The sequence below is a fragment of the Tenrec ecaudatus genome, chromosome 1 (genome assembly GCF_050624435.1).
Source record: "Tenrec ecaudatus isolate mTenEca1 chromosome 1, mTenEca1.hap1, whole genome shotgun sequence".
In the NCBI taxonomy this organism is placed as follows: Eukaryota; Metazoa; Chordata; class Mammalia; order Afrosoricida; family Tenrecidae; genus Tenrec; species Tenrec ecaudatus.
In genome coordinates, this window is record NC_134530.1 from 15,957,680 (window position 1) to 15,979,388 (window position 21,709).

Below are 21,709 nucleotides of genomic sequence, written 5' to 3' on the forward strand. Positions count from 1 at the left end.
AGCCAAACATAGGCATCCTTACCACTGTCACCTCTTTGAGAGGAATTGTCTGGAAACACAGCCCCTACACAGACCCTTGAAAACTCCCTGAATGAAGTCCTTTGCTGCCGCCGCAACACTACCTAATTTCCACTGCAAACCTTCCAGCACCTGTCTTTGCCTATCACCACCCCAACACCCCCACTTCCTTTACTCTATGTGCAATAACTTGACCTCATTCCTCGTAGATACTGTGCAGGGCTGAAAACATACCATGCGGGCATTTTTCAGTCAAATCCTCGCTGAGCAGGGTTGGCCAGGGCTTTTTTGAGGCCAAACCACAACATTAAAAGTTTTCCCGGCTGTTGGCATCAGCTACACTGTGTATAATACAATGAAGGGTTCCCTGGAAATTTGGGTGACAGCCAGACCACAGGTAGACAGGGATGATTAGGTGGGGTCAGTCCATTCCACACTACATGATGTGACACCCCCCCACATGACAGGTCCCCATGTGTAGGGCATCAGTGTGTGCAAGAAGGTGTCAGAAAATTCCCAGAGCAGGAGTGGAAGCCCAGCATGTGGTGGAAGACGCTGGGGGCAGCCTGGTGGCCAGTTCCCTGGCATGCACTGGCACAGTTCCTGCCATGTGTGTGACCCAGGATCCATACCATCCGGACACACTCCTGCACTGCTACGCTCTTCTTTCAGTTGAGAGCTTCTGGTTTATACAGTGCTGTGAACGTGTTTCAGCCGGAGCATGAGATAGGTTGACTTTTGGAAAGTGCTCTCAGGTCCTCGCTTCATGGTCTCACCCATGGCTGGGTGCGCTACTCAAAGCTGCCCACAATGGGGGACCCTGCGGGGTCAAAAGAGGTGGAAGCTTTTCCAGAAGCTCTGGCCTTACAGCAATATGCCAGGTACCACAGTGTGACAGACAGATGGTTATCAGGGACTCCAATCACCCCATGATTTCCTCTGAGATGAGATCCATGGCTTCCCAGGTCCTGAAAACCTGGCTGACGCTGGGCCATCCAGACCAGGACTAGGACCTGTGAGCCTGGCCATTGCAGATGCTCTGCTGACAGGGGATCCACTCCTTGTACAACGGTTACTTCCTTAGCATGCTGGGTCAGTTACCTTTAGTCACTTTTCCCTCCAGTACCAGTAACAGACACTGAGAAACTGTGCATTTCAGATGCTGTGGGGCTAAGTGATCACCTCATTCTATCATGGATACACACCATACGTGTTTGGAATTATGCCCCATGCATACACTGACATGACCATACATAAGATTGGCAGGGCTGGTGTGGCCCAGGGCTAGGGCCCATTCTGACCTTCCTCTTCCTCCTGCCCCTCTCACTGATTCTGCACAGTTTCTGCAACACAAGGACGAACATCGCATACTCAGCAACCTGGGGGCAAACATCTGCATTGTGACACTGTCCACAGTCCATTGCCAGATGGCCAGCTACCCATTAATAAGAACGAAGATGCAAGCTGAAGGGCAGCCTGGCCTCTATGCTGCCCATCTTATACACCCACTAAAATCCTCCAATTGCCGGCCCACTGCACCCAATTCTCTGTACTTGACTTTGGCCTCGTATGCTTTCCACCAACATCCTCCAAGTCATACATACCCCCAAATCTGAACTTCTGCCCAGTTTCATGGTCCGTGGCTTTGACTTCAGGCACGAAAATACATCCCCCTCCGTTCCAACAATGGTGTGGGCAATAACTTGGCCTCGTTCCCCTAATTACTGTCGAGGGCGGTTTCCACAATGAAAGTACTCGTCTGGTGCATCCTGGCACAGCAAGCCTGGCATGGAGTATACAGAATCCTGAACCCACCTTACTCAAGGTCATTCCTGCACAAGCAATCAGCGATTCGGTATAAGAGCAAAGGAAGACCACCATCAGAGTTTAAGTCAGAGCTCAACCACAGGCACAGGGTCAGAAAGAGACAAAAGGGTAGAGTCCACTGAGTCCCCCTGGTCCTCAAATCTTGCTGTTTCATCTGTGTGGAACAGTTGTGGAAAGAGAGTGTGCTGGAGCTTTAGGCCTGGAAGATGCTGGAGCCTCTAACGCTGGAGTTCAGGTCGGGACTGCAGTCTGGATCCTACCGAGAATCAAAAGACATGCTGTGGACTCAAGAGCAAATGGGGAATTGGGAATCAGTTGGCAACTAAAGGGTGAGCTTGGCCGGGTGTGCCTGGGATGCCGGGCCTGGGAGGGGAGCTGTGACTTCCAGTGGCACTGTCAGGTAAACGCTGGCCTCCTAACTGCATGGTCAGTGGTTCACAGACCTCACATGCTCTTTGAGAGAAAGAGGAGGCTGTCTGCTCCTATTAAGTTGGATAGCCTGGGTAACCCCATAGAGGGCATTTGTAAGTTACTATCTACTGGAAACCCTGGTTTTCATGCTTTTAGAAAGTGACCCGGGCCCTGGAATTCTGGTGTGTGGAAAGAGAATGGGGACATTTGAATCACTGATTCTAAGAGACGAACAAGCATCCCCAGGTCCAGAAGGAGGAGTCCTTGTGATTCCTGAGTCTAATTGGGGAGTATGGATCCTTAGGTTTGAGGGGGCTGGTGGTAGGCCCCTGCGGTCCCCAAATGTTAAAGGGAATGCCCTAGGAATCCCCAAATCGAGGTTGGCAGCTGAGATTTCCAATTCCAAAACAGGAAAGAGGTACTGGGGAATCTCTAGGATTAGAAAGGATGCCAGGGTACCTGTACCCTGAATCTTGAATGCAGTAGAACATCATGAGGTTGCCAGGGTTCCGCAGATAAGATGGAGGATAGGATCAGATTTGTGACCTCCAGGCCTTACAGTAAGGGGGGCGGGTGGCTTTACAGGAATCAGAAACTCGGATCCCACACTTCTTGGAAGTTCCCTGAGCCCTCGGTCTTTGAATTTGGCAGGGAAGCCCGGAGCATGGAATTCTATGCGACTTGGGAGAAAAGCGGGTGAAGCGTATTTTCACCCAAGGAGGCATGTCGGAGGGAGGAATCCAGGATGACATAGGACAGCTCTAGTTTTCCTTTACTCTGTGACCGTCATATTCTGGAAAGACCTGAAGCTCAGGCCCACCGAGTGCCAAGCCAGCCTACCTGGATCACGAGGGTGGTAAACCAAAAAGTCAAGCCTGAATTTCCATATCCCATAACCAAGGACCGTGTCGCCTCCCTTTCCCATCTCCTACAACCAATCCAGTTCCCCCTCTTCTGTGAGATCGCACCCACTGTGGCCGGGTTTTCCTTGGCTCCCACCAAAAGCAAGCACTGGATCACTTCCATTGCCATTTCGCCCAATGGTGTCAGGCATCCAGGTGCAGGCGCTCACCTCAGCCATTGGCTGCATTTAGAAGTCGTCTAGAAAAGGATTCTGGTCACGTGGAAAGCATTCCAGTCTCAGGGCAATAGCATCCAGGCGACTTCTCCGTGGACTGGTTACAGCCAGTTCGGGCCTTCACAAGGCCGCCCTCCATTGGTGGGGGTCGCGACCATCGCACCAGCACCCGCCAAGTGTGTTCACAGAGGCCTTCGATCGCCTTGGACTCAGAACACGTGAGCCCTCGAAGCCTTCGCTCTGGTCCCAGAGCGCGAGCTCCCGCTTCATGTGGCGCCATGCTCCCAGGTCAGGTCGGTTTGCCCGCCAACGACGGCTGCTCGCAACCCATTGGCTCTCAGAGATGTCAGGTCCCCCGTGCTCCCGCCTTCTGACCGTCGCTGCTTTCTGATTGGCGGTTGGCCTAGAAGGCTCGCGATTGGTGGCCGTGAGCGAGGGCCGTCTCCCATTGGTCGCGCTCCGCAGTCCGTTATGGTGACGGCGGGAAGGGGCGGTGCCTCCCTTCAGCTTGGACTTTCCTTGTGGAGCCAGGCCTCCTCCCGCGGGATTCCCTCCTTCTGCTGGACTTCTGCCTCAGCGTCAGGCCGGTCCTGCCGCGCCACGTGGGAATACAGCTCCGGAGGACGCTGCCCGGACATGGCCGCCTGCAAGCGGGTCCAGAGCCCCCGGAGCTCCCTGCCTGGCCCCAAAGTGCGGCCCAGGACGCTGAGGTCGCGGTGGCGGAGGCTGGGGTGCAGTGGGCCAGGCTTTTCTCAGCCGCCCAGCGAGGGTGTCCAGGGACCCGAGGGGACACCTTAGCTGTGTGACCGCCACGAGAGGAGTCTTTGTTTCCTGGGGGGCGCTTGCTGCTTGGCGTGCAGGGGAGGAGTCAGGAGTAAGGTCGCGAGCCAGGGGTCGCCTTTGGGGGTGGGGTCCTAGGTCATGCGTGGGAGGAGTTGCATCAGGCATGATCCTCTCAGAGTGACCCCGCGGCACAGGGAAGGGAGAGTCCGGGGTCCCGTCATCAAATTCGTGACAATCAGGGGACCCTCTCCTCGGACAGTTTAACCCCTGTCCTGGAAGCAAGAGGTCCTACTGGGTATGTCTGCAGTGTCTCTCCCCCCAATCAGTGTTGAGCTTACCCCTCTTTTCTGTGATGTCTCTCTCCTGCCCCTATGGGGCTTACTTACATGAGAGTCAAAAGTTCTTCAGGTCTGCACAGTAGTGAGGGAGCAAGGACTCAGCGACACTGCAGGACAGGGTGGAATTGCCCTGCTGATTTTGAGACTGCAATTCTGTATGGGAACAAAAAGCCTCCTCTTTCTCCCATGGCCCAACGCGTGGTTTTGAGCCACTCATCTAGCAGGTAGCTGCCCAACAAGTACCACTGCACCTGGGGCATGTGCCACAACCACTGGACTCTGCTCGTCTCATGGTTCAGGACAAAACAGTGGGGAAGCCTTGGTTCCTGTCCTCCTTCTGGGGCTCTGGTGTACAAGGGATGGCGGTTGTCAGGGACCTGGAGCTGAGCCCCAGAGCACGGCCTAGTGGGTTGGTAACCCAGTGATCCTGCTTATTTCTAGATTGCAGTAAAGACGGGAGACTACTGGTCCACTGCCCTCAACAGCAGTACACCCAAGTTTGGGTTTGGTGGCCAAAAGCGACACAGTGGGCATAAGGAGGTCACTTGTGGCCACAGTGCAGTAGGAAGAGAGCTCTCAGGGGCTGAGCGTCCAGTGCTTTTCTTTGGAGTTGTCTCAAAGTGGGGGACCGCTGCCCTTTGGGCTTTTAACCCTTCAGCAATCTCTGCTTTGTTCTTGTCTCCTCTTTTTTGTCAGCCTGCCCTCTAAGCTTCTTGTGACTCCCATGGTGCTCCACTAAAATCTCCTTCATTTAAGAACAGGAGGGCATTATCACCTATCTCAGCAGCAGCCTGCAGTTCAACCAAAGGTCCCCACCCCAATAGAGCACTCATTGTGAACTCCCTTGAAAGAAAATATGTAAAACTATTAATAATCTGAAACCACAGGAGAATATCGGTGATGTGTGATGGTTACCATGGCTTCCCATTAGAAGACACACATATCAAATAAAAACAAGATTTTTTATCTTTCAATAAGAAACACAAAGCATATTCTGTAGTCTTTTTTAGACATGACAATAGTTGTGGTAGTTACATAATCTCCTGTCAACTGGTGGTTAGTAAGAAATAAGGGGTGCAATTTAGCCTGGCAATCAGGTCACAGTTGGATGCCCTCATTAAGAGGTGCCACAGAGGTAAGTGGCTCACTGGAGGTCAGATCCACACTCTCTGTGCTACACATTCCTGTTGATAAGGCACGTGGAGCCACACTTGACAGACAGAGCCCTTGAGATGCATCCAGCACCATTGGATCCACAGGACTTTCCATCCACTTGTCTCTGATCTTCTTGTATTCTGCACTATTGCCTGTGCTGCATGAGGCTGAGGAGGAATTTAGGGACTGGTATCAGACATATGGGCTAATGGAAGACTTAAGGTTGACCTAGTGTGGGCTGGGAGGGTTTCCTAATATTCAATTACTCATTGATATAAAGTGGTTTTTGCATTTAAAGATGAACTGAAATATATACCCAGGACTGAAAAAAAATCACTTTGATATTCTGGCAGACTGGTTATAACCAAATAAAGGCTCTTTAAATTTACAACACATTTTAGTGGCTGTCGCTTTTTTAACCCATAATAGTGTCTCAGATATTTTTATATGCTCAATTTTCATTCTCATATGCTTCAAGGAATATTTTGACTTTACTCTTTATTTCCTCAAACACTCAGTGGTTTTTAAGTAACGTTTGGCTTATTTCCATGTATTGGACTATTGGAAGGTGATGATTCTATGCTTAATCTGATTTTTTATAATTAATAAAATTATTTAATGGAAATTTATCATGTGCTAGGGCAATAAGTTATGTAGGTCTTATGGTCTTCTATTATTTTTAATCTTTTATTGGGGGTCAAACAACTCTTTATCATAATCCATCCATCCATCCATTCAGGAAGGAGATGAGCCAGTCAGGGTGCAGTGTGGCAAGGGTGAAACATACAGCTTTCCTCTAGTTTTTGAATGCTTCCCCCCTCCCCAGTACCATGATACCGATTCTACCTTAAAATCCGGCTAGAGCAGAGGATGCACACGGGTAGAGATAGGAACTGGAAACACAGGGAATTCAGGACAGATGACCCCCCCAGGATCAGTGATGAGAGCGGTGATACTGGGAGGGTGGAGGGTAGGTGGGATAGAGAGGAGAACTGACTACAAGGATCTCCATGTAACCCCCTCCGTGGGGGGCAGACAACAGAAAAGTGTCTGAATGGAGACGTAGGACAGTGTCAGACATGACAAAATAATAACAATTTATAAATTATCAAGGGTTCATTAGGGAGGGGAACAAACGAGGAGCAGATACCAAGGGCTCAAGTAGAAAGAAAATATTTTAAGAATGACGATGGCAACAAATGTACCATTGTGCTTGACATAATTCTGACTTTACACCATTGTAAGCTGAAAACTGTTTGTAGTATCTTCATATTTCAAATTGTGTCGATGGTGATTAATGGCATTAAATTAAGATGTTGTAGCTTTCAGTAGATTTGGGGGATTATCCCTTTATCTAATGTATTATCACAGTACTTTTTCCCAATCTAGGGGTCCTTTGTTGACTGTTTGTATGAAATAGTTTGATGTGCATATATCATTCATTTTCAGTAGTTCCCTGTATTTTATTTTCAATTTCCATGTATTATAATGTTTGGAGTTAATCATTCTCTGGTTGATTTCTAAATTTATGGCCTTGCGATTGACATGATGGTTTGTAGTACATCAATGTTTTTTTAATTTACCGATGCTTCTTTCATGACCTAAAATATGACCTGTTGTGGAATAGCTACCATAAATGCCAGAGAGATCGTGAATGGAATTGCTGTGGGTGAGCTTTTCTCGATATACCTGAGATCAACTTTGACGGTTTCCCCTGTATTTTGGCTGGTATTCTTTAGAGTTGATCAGTCTTTAGTTGAAAGTGAAGTATTGAAGTCTCCCAGGATGGTATAATTTGATCTATTTTTCTCTTCATTTCTGTATGAATTTGATGGATATGTTTTTATGCTTTTTCATTTGGTGCTTTTATGTTCATGAAAGTTATGGTTTCTTGGTCAGTTAAGGCTTTCATAATTGAATAGTGACCCTATTTGTCATTTATTATATCATTAATCTAGATGTCTATTTTGTCAGATATTAATAGTGCTACTATATTTTACTTGTGATTACTGATAGCTTGGTATGTTTTCCCCATCCTTTAATTTTTGAGTCTATGCTTATCTATGCTTTATGGCATTAAATGTGACCGAATCTGGAGTAGGCTTCATGTGTACTAAAAAAAAGAAAAGGTATAATGTGTTTTGTTGGGTGAAGTTGTCCTTCTTGTGTCTAAGAGATCAAGTTGATTGTATTGCTTAGTTCTTCTTTATGTTCCTTAATTTTCTAGATAATTTTGTCATTTGCAAAATTGATGGGAAATGGGATAATTGGTTCCCATTTGCTGTGTTGATCACAAGATCAATTCTACAGACCATGGGCCATACGTTGAGGGCGAGCTTGGTGTCAGTGGTCTTTAGTGCTATTGTGGATCATCTAGGGCATGGTCAGCAACCTTTTTGGCTCTCACAGGATCCTCTTTTTGGGGATTTACAAGCAAACCCAAAGGAAATTTTTAACTAACTGCCACACTGTCTTTTCTGATTCTACCATCCTCAGCACATTAGAAGAACTTCTATCTCCTCAGTATAGATGGATACAGACCAGCATGAGGTCGTTCCAGAGCCTTGCTCTCCCTCTTCCCTGGTGAAATCACTGCAGGTAACAGTGGAAGAAGTTGCCTAGATATATCTTTCTTGTCCTTTTCAAAAATGTTTCTTCCTTGTTGAGAACATCCACATCAAAACACTCATTTATCCAGTAACGACTTCATGTACAAGCAATTGTCGCTGACGCATGATGTCCCTCCAGTGGTGTGACCATTCTCACCTACCTTTCCCCAGATATCCTCCTCCATTCTCATTAATTCATTATATTCAAGTTTCCTATCGAATAAGTACCTGTCACTGCACGAATACCTGGCTGTGGTGACAACAATGGCTTTATACTAGGTTTTGAGGTGAGATACTGCAAGACCACCAGCTTCGTTTTTCTTCTCAAGGAGTTCTTTGCCTATCCTGTTTTTCTCTCTTGTGGACCAGAGAAAAAAGTATTCAAAATACAAACAGGAAAAATAATGCACAGTAAGAAGCTCAGGGTCGTTATTTTATGTCTGCTTCTGTTCTAAGCTTTGTCCATCAGCTTTGACTCTGATGTGGACATTAACTTGTGGATTGATGAGATGTTGCCACTAGAGGACACAGAAAGTCAATGGAAAGCAAAGAGAGAAAATAATCATATTTCTCCCTCGTCATTACTTGTCCCACAGTTGTTTAAGAAGTCTTATTAAAGATTTATTATAAGAATAGTGCACAGCACAAAGAGGGAGAGGTTATAGGAGTGTTAGAACACAGAGCAACAGCCATGCCAACAGAAGATGGCTGGATCGATCTCTTGTCTTTGGCGGAAATCAGGACTCTGAGGAGCAGAGAAGTTTTGAGCAGTTGGGGGCAGTTTCCGGTCATATATTATTTACTACCTTGTGGTCTTTTATGATGTCAGGTTGGGGTAGAGATTAAGGTAAAGGGAAGTATTGGGGTGTCTGATACACCTGAGAGACCTATAGTCTTATGATTAGGTTAATGATCATGAAGGATAAGATCTCAGATGGCCTAGGTCACAGGGAATGGGATTTTCACGTCATGGGTGATGGAGGTGATCACGTGGTGGTGAGGAGTGTAGTCTATCCATGCCATCTACCTGGATGGTGGAAAGAGACAAATGAAGCAATGACCTACTCAGAGGCAGGATGCTTACCAAAGTGGCTTTGTGTGCTGTCCAGGGGGTAGTGCCATGGGACAGCTGGAGAATAGTTATGGCCATCCAATATGTCAGGCAGCAGAGGGTTCAGTCAGCTTTGCTCCTTTGGCCTAATGTCAGCAAAGAAATTGTATTATATTTAACTTTCATCAAAATGATAGATCTTCATTTTGTTTAGACCTGTCTGTGTGCATCCATGATGATCAAATTCATCAGGGGATTTGAAAAGTACTTTCTATACATTATAATTGAGGTGAAGCAACAGTTAAGCTCTGCCTACTACCCAAATGGTTCATCGTAGTAACCTACACTGGTTCCACCAGAAGCAGTTCTTGGAATTGCTAGCTCTGGGGCTGTTCTCCTTTGGTGTTTAGGGTCATTATGAGTTAGGATCACTTGGGCCCTTTTGAGGCAGGATCTCTCAACAGAATCCAATGCATGTTATCCAATAGTAGTGCTGTCTAGGTAATATGATTCATTCTTACAACCCAAGTGAACTATTATCAATCGCTCTCTTCTTATGGATGTCACACTCGGTGTGTAGCACAAGCTATTACCCAGGATTCATAGGAATCTGTCAGAAATGGAAGCATATTTGCTGCTTTGATTGTATTTTGTTCCCAGTGAGGAGAATGTATAATCAAACGCAGATAAACTGAAAAAAAAAAAAAAAAAGCAAAACTGAGCTAATCTCACTTCTTATCTGGCTATAGGAGTCCCTGGATGGCTCAGTTTTGTCCTGCTCCTCTCCCTCCTCCATTGCATCCTTTGCCACTTACACCTCATTGACTGTCACAACACAGCCTCATTCAAATCACCTTCGATGTTGTCTTCACTGTGCCCGTTTTCACAGTTCTGGCTCAAACCTTGACTTGATTGTGTTAGAGAGGGTTCTCTAGGGAAGCAAAACATGGATTCTTTTGAATATTTATATATATGTGATATGACAGCTAATCAGTCCACATAGCAGTACAGAGGGCTCAGTCCAACTCACTTCTGTTTGTGAAGTCCTTTTGTAAACATAGACACACACTCAGGATTCTCACTTTCCCTTCTACAGTGTCCTGGGATACCTGGCGTACCTGGCCAAAAACCTGCCCGACACCTTCCGTGAGGCCAAGTTCCTGATAGCATACCGGTGTTCTCTAGTGTCTGGGCCATCTTCCTCCCAAGGGAGCTCATGGTCGTTGTGGATATTTCCATCTTGGCCTCCAAGTGTGGGGCATGTAGGCTTCATCTTTGCACAACAGTGCTATATGATCTCCCTAAGGCCAACTAGAAACACATCGAATGGGTTAAGGAATAAAATATGCTTGGGAAGAAAGTGATCCACAGCTCTGTGAGCTTTTCTCATAGATTTTACAAAAACAATAAGCATAAGTCGAAATATAAACGATGCCTTCCCCAGTCAGTTTTTATGCCATGAACGCATCAGCTTTTGTTTTCCATGGCTTGTTGATTTCAAGTTCTGGGAGTGAGTTCCAATCCATAGGAACCTCGGGTACAAAAGAAGAAGGCCCGAGCCGGGCCTGTGCATTCTCACAGTTTGTGGACACTGGACTCTTGCATCCAGTTTTCCAGTCCTCTCGCTGGGGTCACTTTCTTACTGCTTTCTTTCCTACACCTAACATGTCATCCTTTCCCAGCTACTGGTCCCTCTTGTTAGTAAGTCCAAAATAAATGAGACAACTCCTCACAATCTGAGTATGCTTCTCACAGAACTGATTTGCTTGTTCTACATCTCTAAACAGGAAGTAAAGGGAGGAGCCAACATACTTGGGCGGGTCCAGCAGTGAACTCGCTGGCATTGAGGCCACCGGGAAGAGGGGCTTTGGTAGAAAGTCCTTGCGATACATGTCTGAAAGATGATGAAAGAGCTGGTGACTACGCCAACCCCCCATCCCAGCAGCCACTTCCATCCATCTGCAAACCACCTTGCCCCCGGTCAGGTCGCTGTGACAGTCCTTGTCGGACAGAAAAACTGCGGGGAGCAGCTAGCCTAAAAATCAGCAGCAGGTGCGCTTCACCACCATGTAGCTCTTCAAGCTGTCAGAAACGGGGTGGCCTAGCCTTCACTTCTGTAACTCGCCTCTCGGTACTTTCAAACCGGGCCCTTTTCAGTGAATAAACCAGGCTTTGACCGGTTCCCATGGACAAAATCCTGTGGCATACTTCCTCCTCGGGAACCAGTGAGGACGCCATGCGTGGGGCCGGACTCCAGGTTGGAGGACGAGCCCCAAAGTGGGCAGGGAGACAAGCCTGGAGATCTGCTTCTGCCCAGAGACCTACAAGAAAGTCCTTTAAAGCACAGTTCTACTCGCTACCGCTGGGGGCGCAGCGGGCCAGTCTGACAACCCTCTTTATGGGTTTGTTTTCCCTGTAACACATTGGTAGGTTTGGGGCGCCAGGTAGGGGCCCCGATGGGGCACGTGGGCAAGGGTTCACCTGTGAACCTAAAGTGTGAGGCTTCAAGCCACCAGCCCTTCCGGAGAGCGATGTGAGCACCCTTGGGGCCTGGTGGGCTTGCCGCCGCGGGGTGGCTCTCAGCTGGGGCTGTGGGCTTTCCTGCCACACACCAGCGGCTCACAAGGACCTCTGTGACCTCACTGGCTCCAGGAGGACTTAAGGCCCTGCAGACAGCTCTTACTTTGAGACGACAATGGCGACTCTACCTGACAAGAAGCAACAGCGTTGCTCTTGGGCAAACACCCAATTTCAAAGATTCACGACATTTTTATTCCCCGAAAATCCAGCCCCGCGTCCGTCCCCACCGCCTCGCATCATGCCCCCGCCCCCATCACCCTCCCAGGACTGGAATCCCCCGAACACTCTCCTTCCCGGGCCTGTGTTCAGCCAGGTGGCTGACCACAAGCAAAAGCCTGCCACCTACCAGCAGGTAAGACTGGGGACTCAGCACACATTGTGGGGGAGGGCGAAAGCAGCCTGTGCCCTGCCTTTAGCTCCCTAGGTCCGTGTCAAAAGGGGGGCTTTGCCAGTCAGGCACCGACCTATTCTCTCACAGTTAGGAGGCCGAGGGCATTCCTCCAACACAGAATGAGCCTATGGGGCAGAGGGGGTTTCTGAGGCTAGCGGGCTTTCAGAGAGCAGGCAGCCTCAACTTTCTCTTTAAAAAAGGGCTGGTGAGGAGGAACAACTGACCTTACTGTTAACAGTTCAACACATAACCTGTGACACCACCAAGGAACCCAGTTAGGAGTTCAAATTCAGAGTTCTCTCTCTCTGTCCTCTGTCTCTCTCTGTCTCTCTCTCTCTCCCTGTCTCCTTTTTCATCCATTTATGCTTCATGTGGTCTCTTAGAGCTCAAAAGAGATGGGCTCAGAAACCTCTCTGCACTCATGTCGGAAACTCACTGCCATAAATCCCTGCTGACTCACAGTGACCCCACAGGACTTGGTAGAAGTGCCCCTTGGTGTCCGGAGACTGGAGCGCTTTAAGGGAGTAGAAAGCCTCATCTTTCTGTGGAGCGTGTGGAGGGCTGGGATTAGTCACTGCTGACTTCCTGGTTAGCAGACCAAATGCATGACCCCCGGGAGGCCATCAGGGCCCCTCTCACAAGTGTGGTGGTTGACAGCATGTTGAGAATGTGAGGCAAGACAGAAAAGGCCGACTATCACACAAAGGTGGGCCATCTCAAAAAACTCCCAAATCAAGAAAATTTTAAATTATCATTCAAAAAAGATCGACCCACTCGGGAACTTGCCGGGCAAGTTCTACTTTGCGGGTAGGGCAACTGTTGGTCGGAGTTGGCCCGATGACAGTGGGTTTGGCTGGGTTTGGCCTGGTCCTCTGTAGGCTTCCAGTCTGCTCAGCCCTGAAAGACGCCACGCAGGAGAATGCGTCTGTCACATCTGTCTTCTCTTGCTGGTTGTCGTGGACTGCTGGCCATTGGGCGAGCAGTGGGTTGCTTACCTACCGCAATTAAGACGCTGGTTAAGAGTTGCCACGAGTATCTCTTGGGTAGAATACCTCAATTCCTAAGCCCCTCTAGGCGAGCCCAGTGTCCCGAACCAAGCAGAATGGATTGGCATGAGCTTCCGACCTGGGCAAGGAGAGGAGAGCCCATGACATTGGGTGGGGATCTCTATCTGGCCCACAGCTGTTGGATAATGGAGAAGTCCTGATGGTCCCCATTGGGGACGCAAGGATGGACAAGGAGGGGGCCTGGTGGAAGATTCTGCTCTCTGGAGCCGTCGCGGGAACCGTGTCCCGCACCAGCACCGCCCCTCTGGACCGGACCCGAGTGCACATGCAGGTGTGGGCGTGGGGCCTCCACTGCAGCCAATGGGCATTAGTGGGCGGGGCTTTCCCGGTTTCAGGGTGGGGCTCTAGGGTATTGTTGGGGATACAGGAAGGAGATTGTGGTTTTGGTGGATGGGGACAAGGGCGAGAAATGGAGCTCAGAGGTGAGGGGGAAGCTTGGAGTGATGGGGGGAGCCTGATTTTTTCATTGGCGCTGGCTGCACCCAGATCCGAGGAGCTGGGAGCTGCAGGTGGGGCTGGGTTGAGAATGGAGAGGGCATCGGGGAGGGGTTTGTCCAAGGGTCAGGTCTTTTCCACCCTCAGGTTTACTCTTCCAAAAAACACCTTATGAACCTGCTGGGGGGATTACGGAGCCTGATCCAGGAGGGAGGCTTCCGCTCGCTGTGGCGCGGCAATGGTATAAACGTGCTCAAGATCGCCCCTGAGTATGGGATCAAGTTTCTCGTCTTCGAAGAGGTAGGAAGTGATAGGTGTCTACAGCCCCGCCCTCCGGATCACACGAGCCCGCCTTCCCAGCCCTCTGTCTCCTGTCCGAGTCCTCAGGCCCTCTCCAAGGTGGGCTTGAGGCTGGAAGGCCCCGGAGCTGTGCTCACCTTCCTCTCTCTTCGCTCGGGCCCGCAGTGTAAAGTTCACTTCGGGGAGTCCTCAAACCCCATCTTCCAGGAGGATGTCTTGGCGGGGTCTCTGGCGGTGGCCGTTTCCCAGACGCTCATCAACCCCTTGGAGGTAAGTGAGAGCCTGCTCAGTGGACGGCCTCGCACAATGAAGCGACTGCAGCCCCTACCTACTGCGCAATGACTCGTGTGCCCCAGGCATCCTGCACAAAGCACCGTGTTAGACCCTCACCAGGACCCGCCACATGCTCTGCCAGCTCCATTTGGTTGGTGGTTACTGTCAGATTGGCTGTGATGCTAGGTAACCTGGCCATGGCATTCTTGGGCACCTCCTATGCACGTGACAGCTGGACTTTGACTGAGAAAGACTGAAGAAGCATCGATGCCCTTGAACGATGGTGCTGGTGAGGGATGTGGTCGGTTCCCCGGACTGTCAAATGAACTCCCAGATCTGCCAGAATGCTCTGAGAGGCAAGGATGGCAAGACTTTGGCTCCCAGACTTTGGCCATGTTCCTGTCCAGTGAGCAGGACCCACAAGGAGATGGGAGGATACAGTGGCTGCAAGCCCGGCAGAAACATCAGAAGCACAGTTAAGATGATGTACGATTGGGTTGGTTCCTGCTGCTCCACTGAGTCCCTGTGAGTCAGAACCGAGTCCCCAGCACCTCACAGGAAGCACTCGCATGACAGCAGGGAACACTGCTCGGACAGAGACACTCAGTGCCCTTTGGGGATACTGTTAATCCATCTCTGGGAAGCTGGCCCTTGTGTTTTACGGACCTCCTCCTTTCGCAACCAGGACATCTTTTTTTATCACCACTGGGTCTCCTGGTCACTCAGCCAAAGTCTTGCTGTCCTCACATCTCAGAAGCCTCTGCTGGCATTGCCCTAAGCCGGGCTCCTCCTTCGGGGATCCCATCGTCCAGATACTGTTCTTGCCAATACCGTCTTTCTTAGGCATAGACTGATTGCCCAACTGTTACGTGCATATGACGTCACCATGGCTTCCAGCTGAGTCCTGCCTGTGGCATTGTGGCTCTTGGACACTTCGCAAGAGGGGTGTTGCACAAGTGCCCAAGGCAGCCTGTCCCTTGAGTGCCTGATTGCGGCTCCAGTGGGAGCTAGTGGCAGATCTGAGCCAGACGGAAACCCTTGACTGCTTTGCTCTTTGCTCTTTGCGTCACTCTGTTGTTTCTTGGTCCAGTTCTGAGGTCGTTGGTTTCCTCTGTGTTGGGGTGCCATCCATCCTGACGGCTGTAGTCTTTGATCTTCATCGGTAAGTACTTCCAGTCAACTTTCCTCCCAGCCAGCAAGGCTGTGTCCTTGGCACCCGGCAGGCTCCTCAATGGCCTTGCTCGGCTCCTGATTCCACGTACTTGTTGGCATCGCCCAGCATCTGGGATCACTGTCTGCACACAGGATGGAATCCTGAAGACAGGGAGGGGATCCGACGTTGAAGCACAACTTCCCTGGTTTGAAACCCTGCGGTCTTCCTGCCTCTGCTCATGTGTTCATATGAATGTGGGGACACAGCTGGTGTGGTTCAGGGAGCGTGAACATCAATTGTTTTGTGTTTCTGGTGTCCAGCATGTAGTTGACGAGACCAGATATGGCTGGGGATACAATCCCAGACAGTACACCTGAGGCACAGTTACCACCCTTCAGTCAGGAAGGCTGGCACGGGACGGGAATGGTTTCAGCTGAGCTTCTAGACCAAAGCTTCCCAGAGTGGGTGGGCTTGAGCCTGGAGGGAGCACGGAGGGAGGCGTGCTGAGAAGACCCAGTGAGGCTGCAGAAACAGATCCCTACACATTATGTGGTACCATTGGCTTTAGTAGTAAAGTGTTGCATTGCCAGCGGGTCATGATTTTGTTCTGAAAGGGGGTAGAAAGCAAAGTAAAATTGGGCACAACTCTTGTACCGGATAAACCAGGAAGCAAGGGCTGGCCATCTACTTGCCACACTCGTGTATAAAACCCTGGGGGTTGCCTCCTGACAGATGAGGTTAACAAACCTGGAGAGTGAGTGTCTGTTTCCCTGGGGCGGGTGTTTGATTTGAGGCAGGGCTGGCTCCAGGGCACTTAGCCCCATATGTCCCACTCACTGCACTTCTCCGGGCCCGAGAACAGGGATGCCCATAGGGGTTCTGAGGACCCTCCTCACCAGTGTCCCCTTGACGACCGTGGACAGTCTCACCGACCTCTGAGGGCCTGGAGGCCCACCCCGTTGTTGAGCTGTGCCAACAGGGCTCCTTGCACAGGGACAGGGCATGAGTCCCCCATGAGACTACTGACAGGAGCTCCCTGGCCTCCCTGCCTCCACAGGTGCTGAAGATCCGCCTCACGCTGGGACGCACAGGCCAGTACGATGGCCTAGGTGACTGCGTCGGCCAGATTCTTCGCCGCGAAGGCCCGGCCGCGTTCTATAGGGGTTATGCGCCCAACATGCTTGGCATCATCCCTTATGCCTTCACTGACCTGGCTGTCAATAAGGTTGGCAGAGGTGGGGGTGAGGTTGCTGTAGGCGGCATTGACGTGGCCCAGGACTAGGGCCAATTCTGAGCCTTCTCTGGCCCCCTACCCCTTGCAGATGATGAACAACATACGGGTAAAGAGCAGAGGGGATAACGAAGAACACAGCCAGGCTTACAACATCTACACACAGACGGTGTCCACAGTGTGTGGCCAGATGGCTAGCTATCCCCTGACGCTATTAAGGACCAAGCTCCAAGCAAAAGGTCTGCCTGCCCCTGATGAGACCCACTTTGTGGCCCCACCAAATGCCCTCAGCACATCCCACACCCCCATTCTCCTTACTTGGCCCTGACCTCTTAGGCTGCCATCCAAATGCCTAGAACTCATACTTCCCCAAAAATCTTAACATCCTGTGCCATTTTCCCTCAGTCCCAAAGGTGATCTAGTCCTGGGTGACACACACCTCGACCCCGCCCCCACCCCGTGCAAGTTTTCCTCCTGACCTTGTGACACAACACTTGCTGAGGAGATGGTGGCCAACTTACACATTCCCGTGTCGGAGGGAAGTTGGGAAACCCAGGGCTGTTTCGAGGGCCCCGTTTGGGGAAGGGCATCTCTAGGCCTTCCTTCCCTAGCATATATCGGTGGACTTCAAACTTCCAATTAGAAGCTGAGCCAATGTCCCAAGGATAGACCACGCAGGGACCCCAGGACACAGGACTCACACCCCCAAAGAGGCCAGCTTGCTCAAATAGACTCATGACACACCTGCACCATACATTCTATCCGGAGATTCACATTGACCCAAATGGACAGAGCAGAATGACTCCTTAAGGTCTCTGAAGTTGTCCATCCTCATGGGAGCAGAGAGCTTCAGCATTCATCACTTGACACTGACTCGGGAACCCTAGAAGATGGGGTGGAATGCCATTGTGGGTGTCTGGGACTGTACCTCAACCATTATGGGAGTAGACAGCCTTGTCTTTTTCCCAGAGAGGCACTGGTGGGTACACACTGCTGGCTGTGAGGTGAGTAGACTAGACTCAACGCACTGGGCCACCTGGGCTGACGTCACCTTTAGCAGCTCCTCCTCACCAGGGTCCCCAAAACAACTCCTCAGATCTAATTCCCCAACTACCTTAATCACCACAGCCCAACCCATCTGAAACTCTCAAAACAGACCAGAGCTCACTCCCTGACCTTGACAAAGCCTCTCTCCACAAGCCCCCTGAACACATGCCCAAGGCCCTAGCCAAACATAGGCATCCTCACCACAGTCACCTCTTTCAGGGGAATTGTCCAGAAACCCTTTCCCTACAAGAGCGCCGGAAAACACCCTGAATGAAGTCTTTTGTTGCCGCCTCCACACTAGCTCATTTCCTCTGTAACATTCCAGACTCCATGCTTTTCCTATCAGCACCCCAACACCCCCACTTCCTTTATTCTATGTGTAATAACTTGGCCTCATTCCTCATAGATACTTTCGAGGGCTCAAAGCCCACCATGCGGGCCATTTTCAGAGACATCGTGGCTGAGCAGGGCTGGCCGGGGCTCTTCCGAGGCCTAACACCCACTCTATTAAAAGTTATCCCGGCTGTGGCCATCAGCTGCACGGTCTATACAACAATGAAAAGCACCCTGGGAGTTTAGGTGAGAGCCAGACCACAGGTACATAGGGGTGATTAGGTGGGGACAGTCCCTTCAACAGTACATGATGTGACACCCGCTCCTCCTGACAGGCTCTCCTGGGGAGGACATGATTGTGTCCATGGAGGTGCCTGAAAACTCCAGGAGCAGGAGTAGAAGGCCAGCATGTGGTGGAAACCGCTGTTGGCAGACTGGTGGCCAGTTCTCTGACATGCACTGGCAGAGGCCCAGGAACCAACCCAACAACTTCATGCAGGTGAGGGGCTTTGGAGAGAACTGCCATCTCCCCAGGAGTATATGAACTTTGGATGAAAGGGTGCCAAGTGGCGGTTGTGTAATTAGGTCAATTGAAAGAGATATCAGACAAAATGAGGCATTCAATTGCTCACCTCTCAGACGTCCAGGATCTCAGCTGTCAGATCCGTGCAGGGAGGGGGGATATATTTCAGGTCAGGGCTTATATACACTTTGGGGACATGCAAGCCCCCCTGGTTCCATTGTAAATGGGAGGGGTTGTACCTTCGGCATACTTGCAATAGGAAGGGACAGGCAAGGGGTGTACACGCCACAGTAAGAGCAGGTACTAAGAGTATCCATGTGACAAGATTGGCGGCCTCTAAGGACCAGAAGGCAGCCAAATCTTGTACCTCCTGGAGTTGGCTTCACCTGGCTTTGGGGCTGTCCTTCAGGGGAACAATCCACTGTCCCACTGATCAGGGAGTGGGCCCCATCTCAGGTGGGACAGACTATATAGTCTGAATGCTCTAGATGGCCATAGCCCTCAGGCAGGAAACCTTGAAGCAGTTCACCTCCAAGTGACTAGCCATTGACCATGTGTTAGCAAGCAGCATCTTAGGTTTGGATAAAATATGGGGGAACAACCTGGGGAATAACCTACCTGTATGCGACACTTTCCCAGCACCCTTGTGTCCCTGCCCAGGTCTACTCCTGCAAAACCAACAACCTGGATATCCTGGGGGACCTGTGGAGCATGGTCAATGCAGGTGCGGTCCACTCATTGTGCTGTGGCAATGACATGAACGTCCTCAATGGAGAAACTAGAGGGCACACAAGTTGATCAAGTTCATGGCCTAGGAACAGGAGGGAGCTGTGAGCAGGCATGGCATGGTAGGTAGCAGTGGGGGCTGGGCTCTTGGAGTTGAAGGGGCACTGCTAAGGCCCTGACACCTGTGCCTCCCACCCACATGTTACATGGGCCATCCTGTGCCAGTAAGACATTCTGTGTGGACAGGAGAGCTCAATGGCTGGCTGCCTGGCTAGTGCCAGAAATCAAACCTATATTCCAGAAAAGAAAGCATCATTGATCCAATGGAGGTGAGGAGGAGCTTGGGCCAACAGCAGGGGGAGCCCCCATAGCTGCTCCTGAGGCAGCACTCCTTTTGGGGTGTGGCAATGGGAGATAGGGTATCCAGAGAGAGTGATCAAGTGCCACCCTGTTGGCACCAACTCCTTGGATCCCAGAAGCCACAGAACAAGCCTTGCCTGTTCCCATGTCTTGGCCTCTGTGCTCCATAGCTATCTCATTGGCAGGTTTGCGAGAATAGGTTAGCAGGCATTTCTTCCTCTTCTTAGATTGGAAACTCTGCTGACCACAGTCTAGCCTGAAGTCCCCACTGCCACATAGGTGGCAGCTTCTCATGATGTCTCTTGTCTTAGAATGGTCCCGGTACTCTCCAGGTGCTGAAAACGAAGTTGACCCTGTGCCGGATGGGCCAGTACATGGGACTGCAGGACTGCTACCAGAAGATCCTAGGGAACTGGGGTCCTGGGCCTTCTACCGCAGTTAACTGACCAAAGTGCTGGGGGTCTTCCCCTATGCAGCCATCGACCTGGGCCTCTCTGAGGTCCTGGGGCTGCTCATCCCTGTCCGCCGAGTATGCCGCAGGCCTGCATCAAGGATACTTCCTGTTCCAAAGCGTCCAGGACTCTCCTCCTGGCTCCCTACCTCTGACAGGGACGCCTCTCAGCCTTACCAGGCCACTTCCTGGCTGTGGGGGACAGAGGGGAATGAGGAGCCGCCCTTCTCTGTCCAGACCCCTGCAGTTTGACACATCATGGGACATGCTTTGTCCAATCCTCCCAGGGACTGTCTTGTGGGTTGCCTCCCGGTCAATCTCACTGAATTAGGACTGGCTCCGGATAACTGCCCTAAAGGTCTGATCCATTTCCGTAACCAAGTGGGGCCACAATACGAATTCAACAAGGATCGCGTTGGCCAGAAAATGGGACTTTCCATTCCCATATTCTCCGCGACGTTCACAACTCCGGTCATGAAACCTCAGAATGGTCTGAGATTCTGTACGTTCATGCCATCTTTTCCTCTGCTCTCATCCCCCTTTCTGTGCCTCCTGCCAAACCAGCCAACGTCCTCCTTTCTCAATCCCCTCTGGTGGACTCTTCCAAACTCCGGAACCTCCCACCACCGCACACACTTCCCATCCTTCTGATAGCTTGGATGTTTTGTTCTTCACACTTCCCGATCCTCCACCCTAGTCCCTACCATCTCCTATGAGTCTGGAACCAACCCCACCACCTTCTCAGCCTTCAGAGCTCCCCAAACATCTGTCTCCCCCTCCGGACCCCCTCCACTCTCCTGTTGTTTGGGGTGGAAGACCCTATCCCAGTTCATGCGCTCTTCTCCCTGATGGATCTTTCTCAAATAGAAAAATGCTTACGGACATTTTCTAAGGACCCCACTACTTGTTTTAAAGACTTTCAAACCTCACACAAACGTATGACTTAACATGGATGATCTTTATATCGTCGTTACGTCTACTCTTAACCCTGATGAGCGAGAGCAGGTTTTTTCAACGGCACAGCAGCATGCAGACAGGTCCACCTCACAGGTGCCACCATGCCCGTAGGCCCTCAGGCGGTTCGTAGAGGGACCTGACCTGATCTTATCAAACAGATACCCATGCTGGCTGAGAGGGCAGAGCTGGCCGAGACCGCTTGATACATGTTTGTTGGCCAGCTTACACGCCATCTCTCCTAAAGCAGTTAAGTTTGACAAGCTAGGAGAAATTACCCAGCAGCCAAATGAAAACCTCGCACCTTTCCCTTCACACTTCACTGAAGCCTTAACACAGTATACTTGGTTGCACCCCACCTCTCCAGCCAGGGCTAATGTTTTAGACACTCGTTTTATAATGCACTTGGCAATATTCAAAAGAAACTTAACACTGCAGAGAATGGCCCTCAGCCCCACATCCGTGACCTGCTCAACATGGCCTTTAATGTTTTTAATGTCTGAGAGGTACAGGCTGAGGGAGTACATGAGTCCCAAGCCCAACAACAGACTAGTTGGCAAGCCCAGGCTTTGGTTTCCGCTTTAAGACCCCAGCTGAGCATTTAACCTTCCACCA

At 50.5% G+C, this 21,709-nt stretch overlaps 1 protein-coding gene across 1 annotated transcript; it reads left to right on the forward strand.

The window, feature by feature from the left end:
• The first annotated feature begins 13,447 nt into the window (after positions 1 to 13,447).
• On the forward strand, positions 13,448 to 18,326 carry LOC142431765 (calcium-independent mitochondrial carrier protein SCaMC-3L-like). Its single transcript, XM_075536730.1, has 6 exons — positions 13,448 to 13,579; positions 13,891 to 14,059; positions 14,216 to 14,313; positions 16,527 to 16,694; positions 16,792 to 16,939; positions 18,154 to 18,326. The coding sequence occupies exons 1-6, from the start codon at positions 13,448 to 13,450 to the stop codon at positions 18,324 to 18,326; spliced, it is 888 nt and encodes a 295-aa protein (XP_075392845.1).
• The last annotated feature ends 3,383 nt before the right edge of the window (positions 18,327 to 21,709 follow it).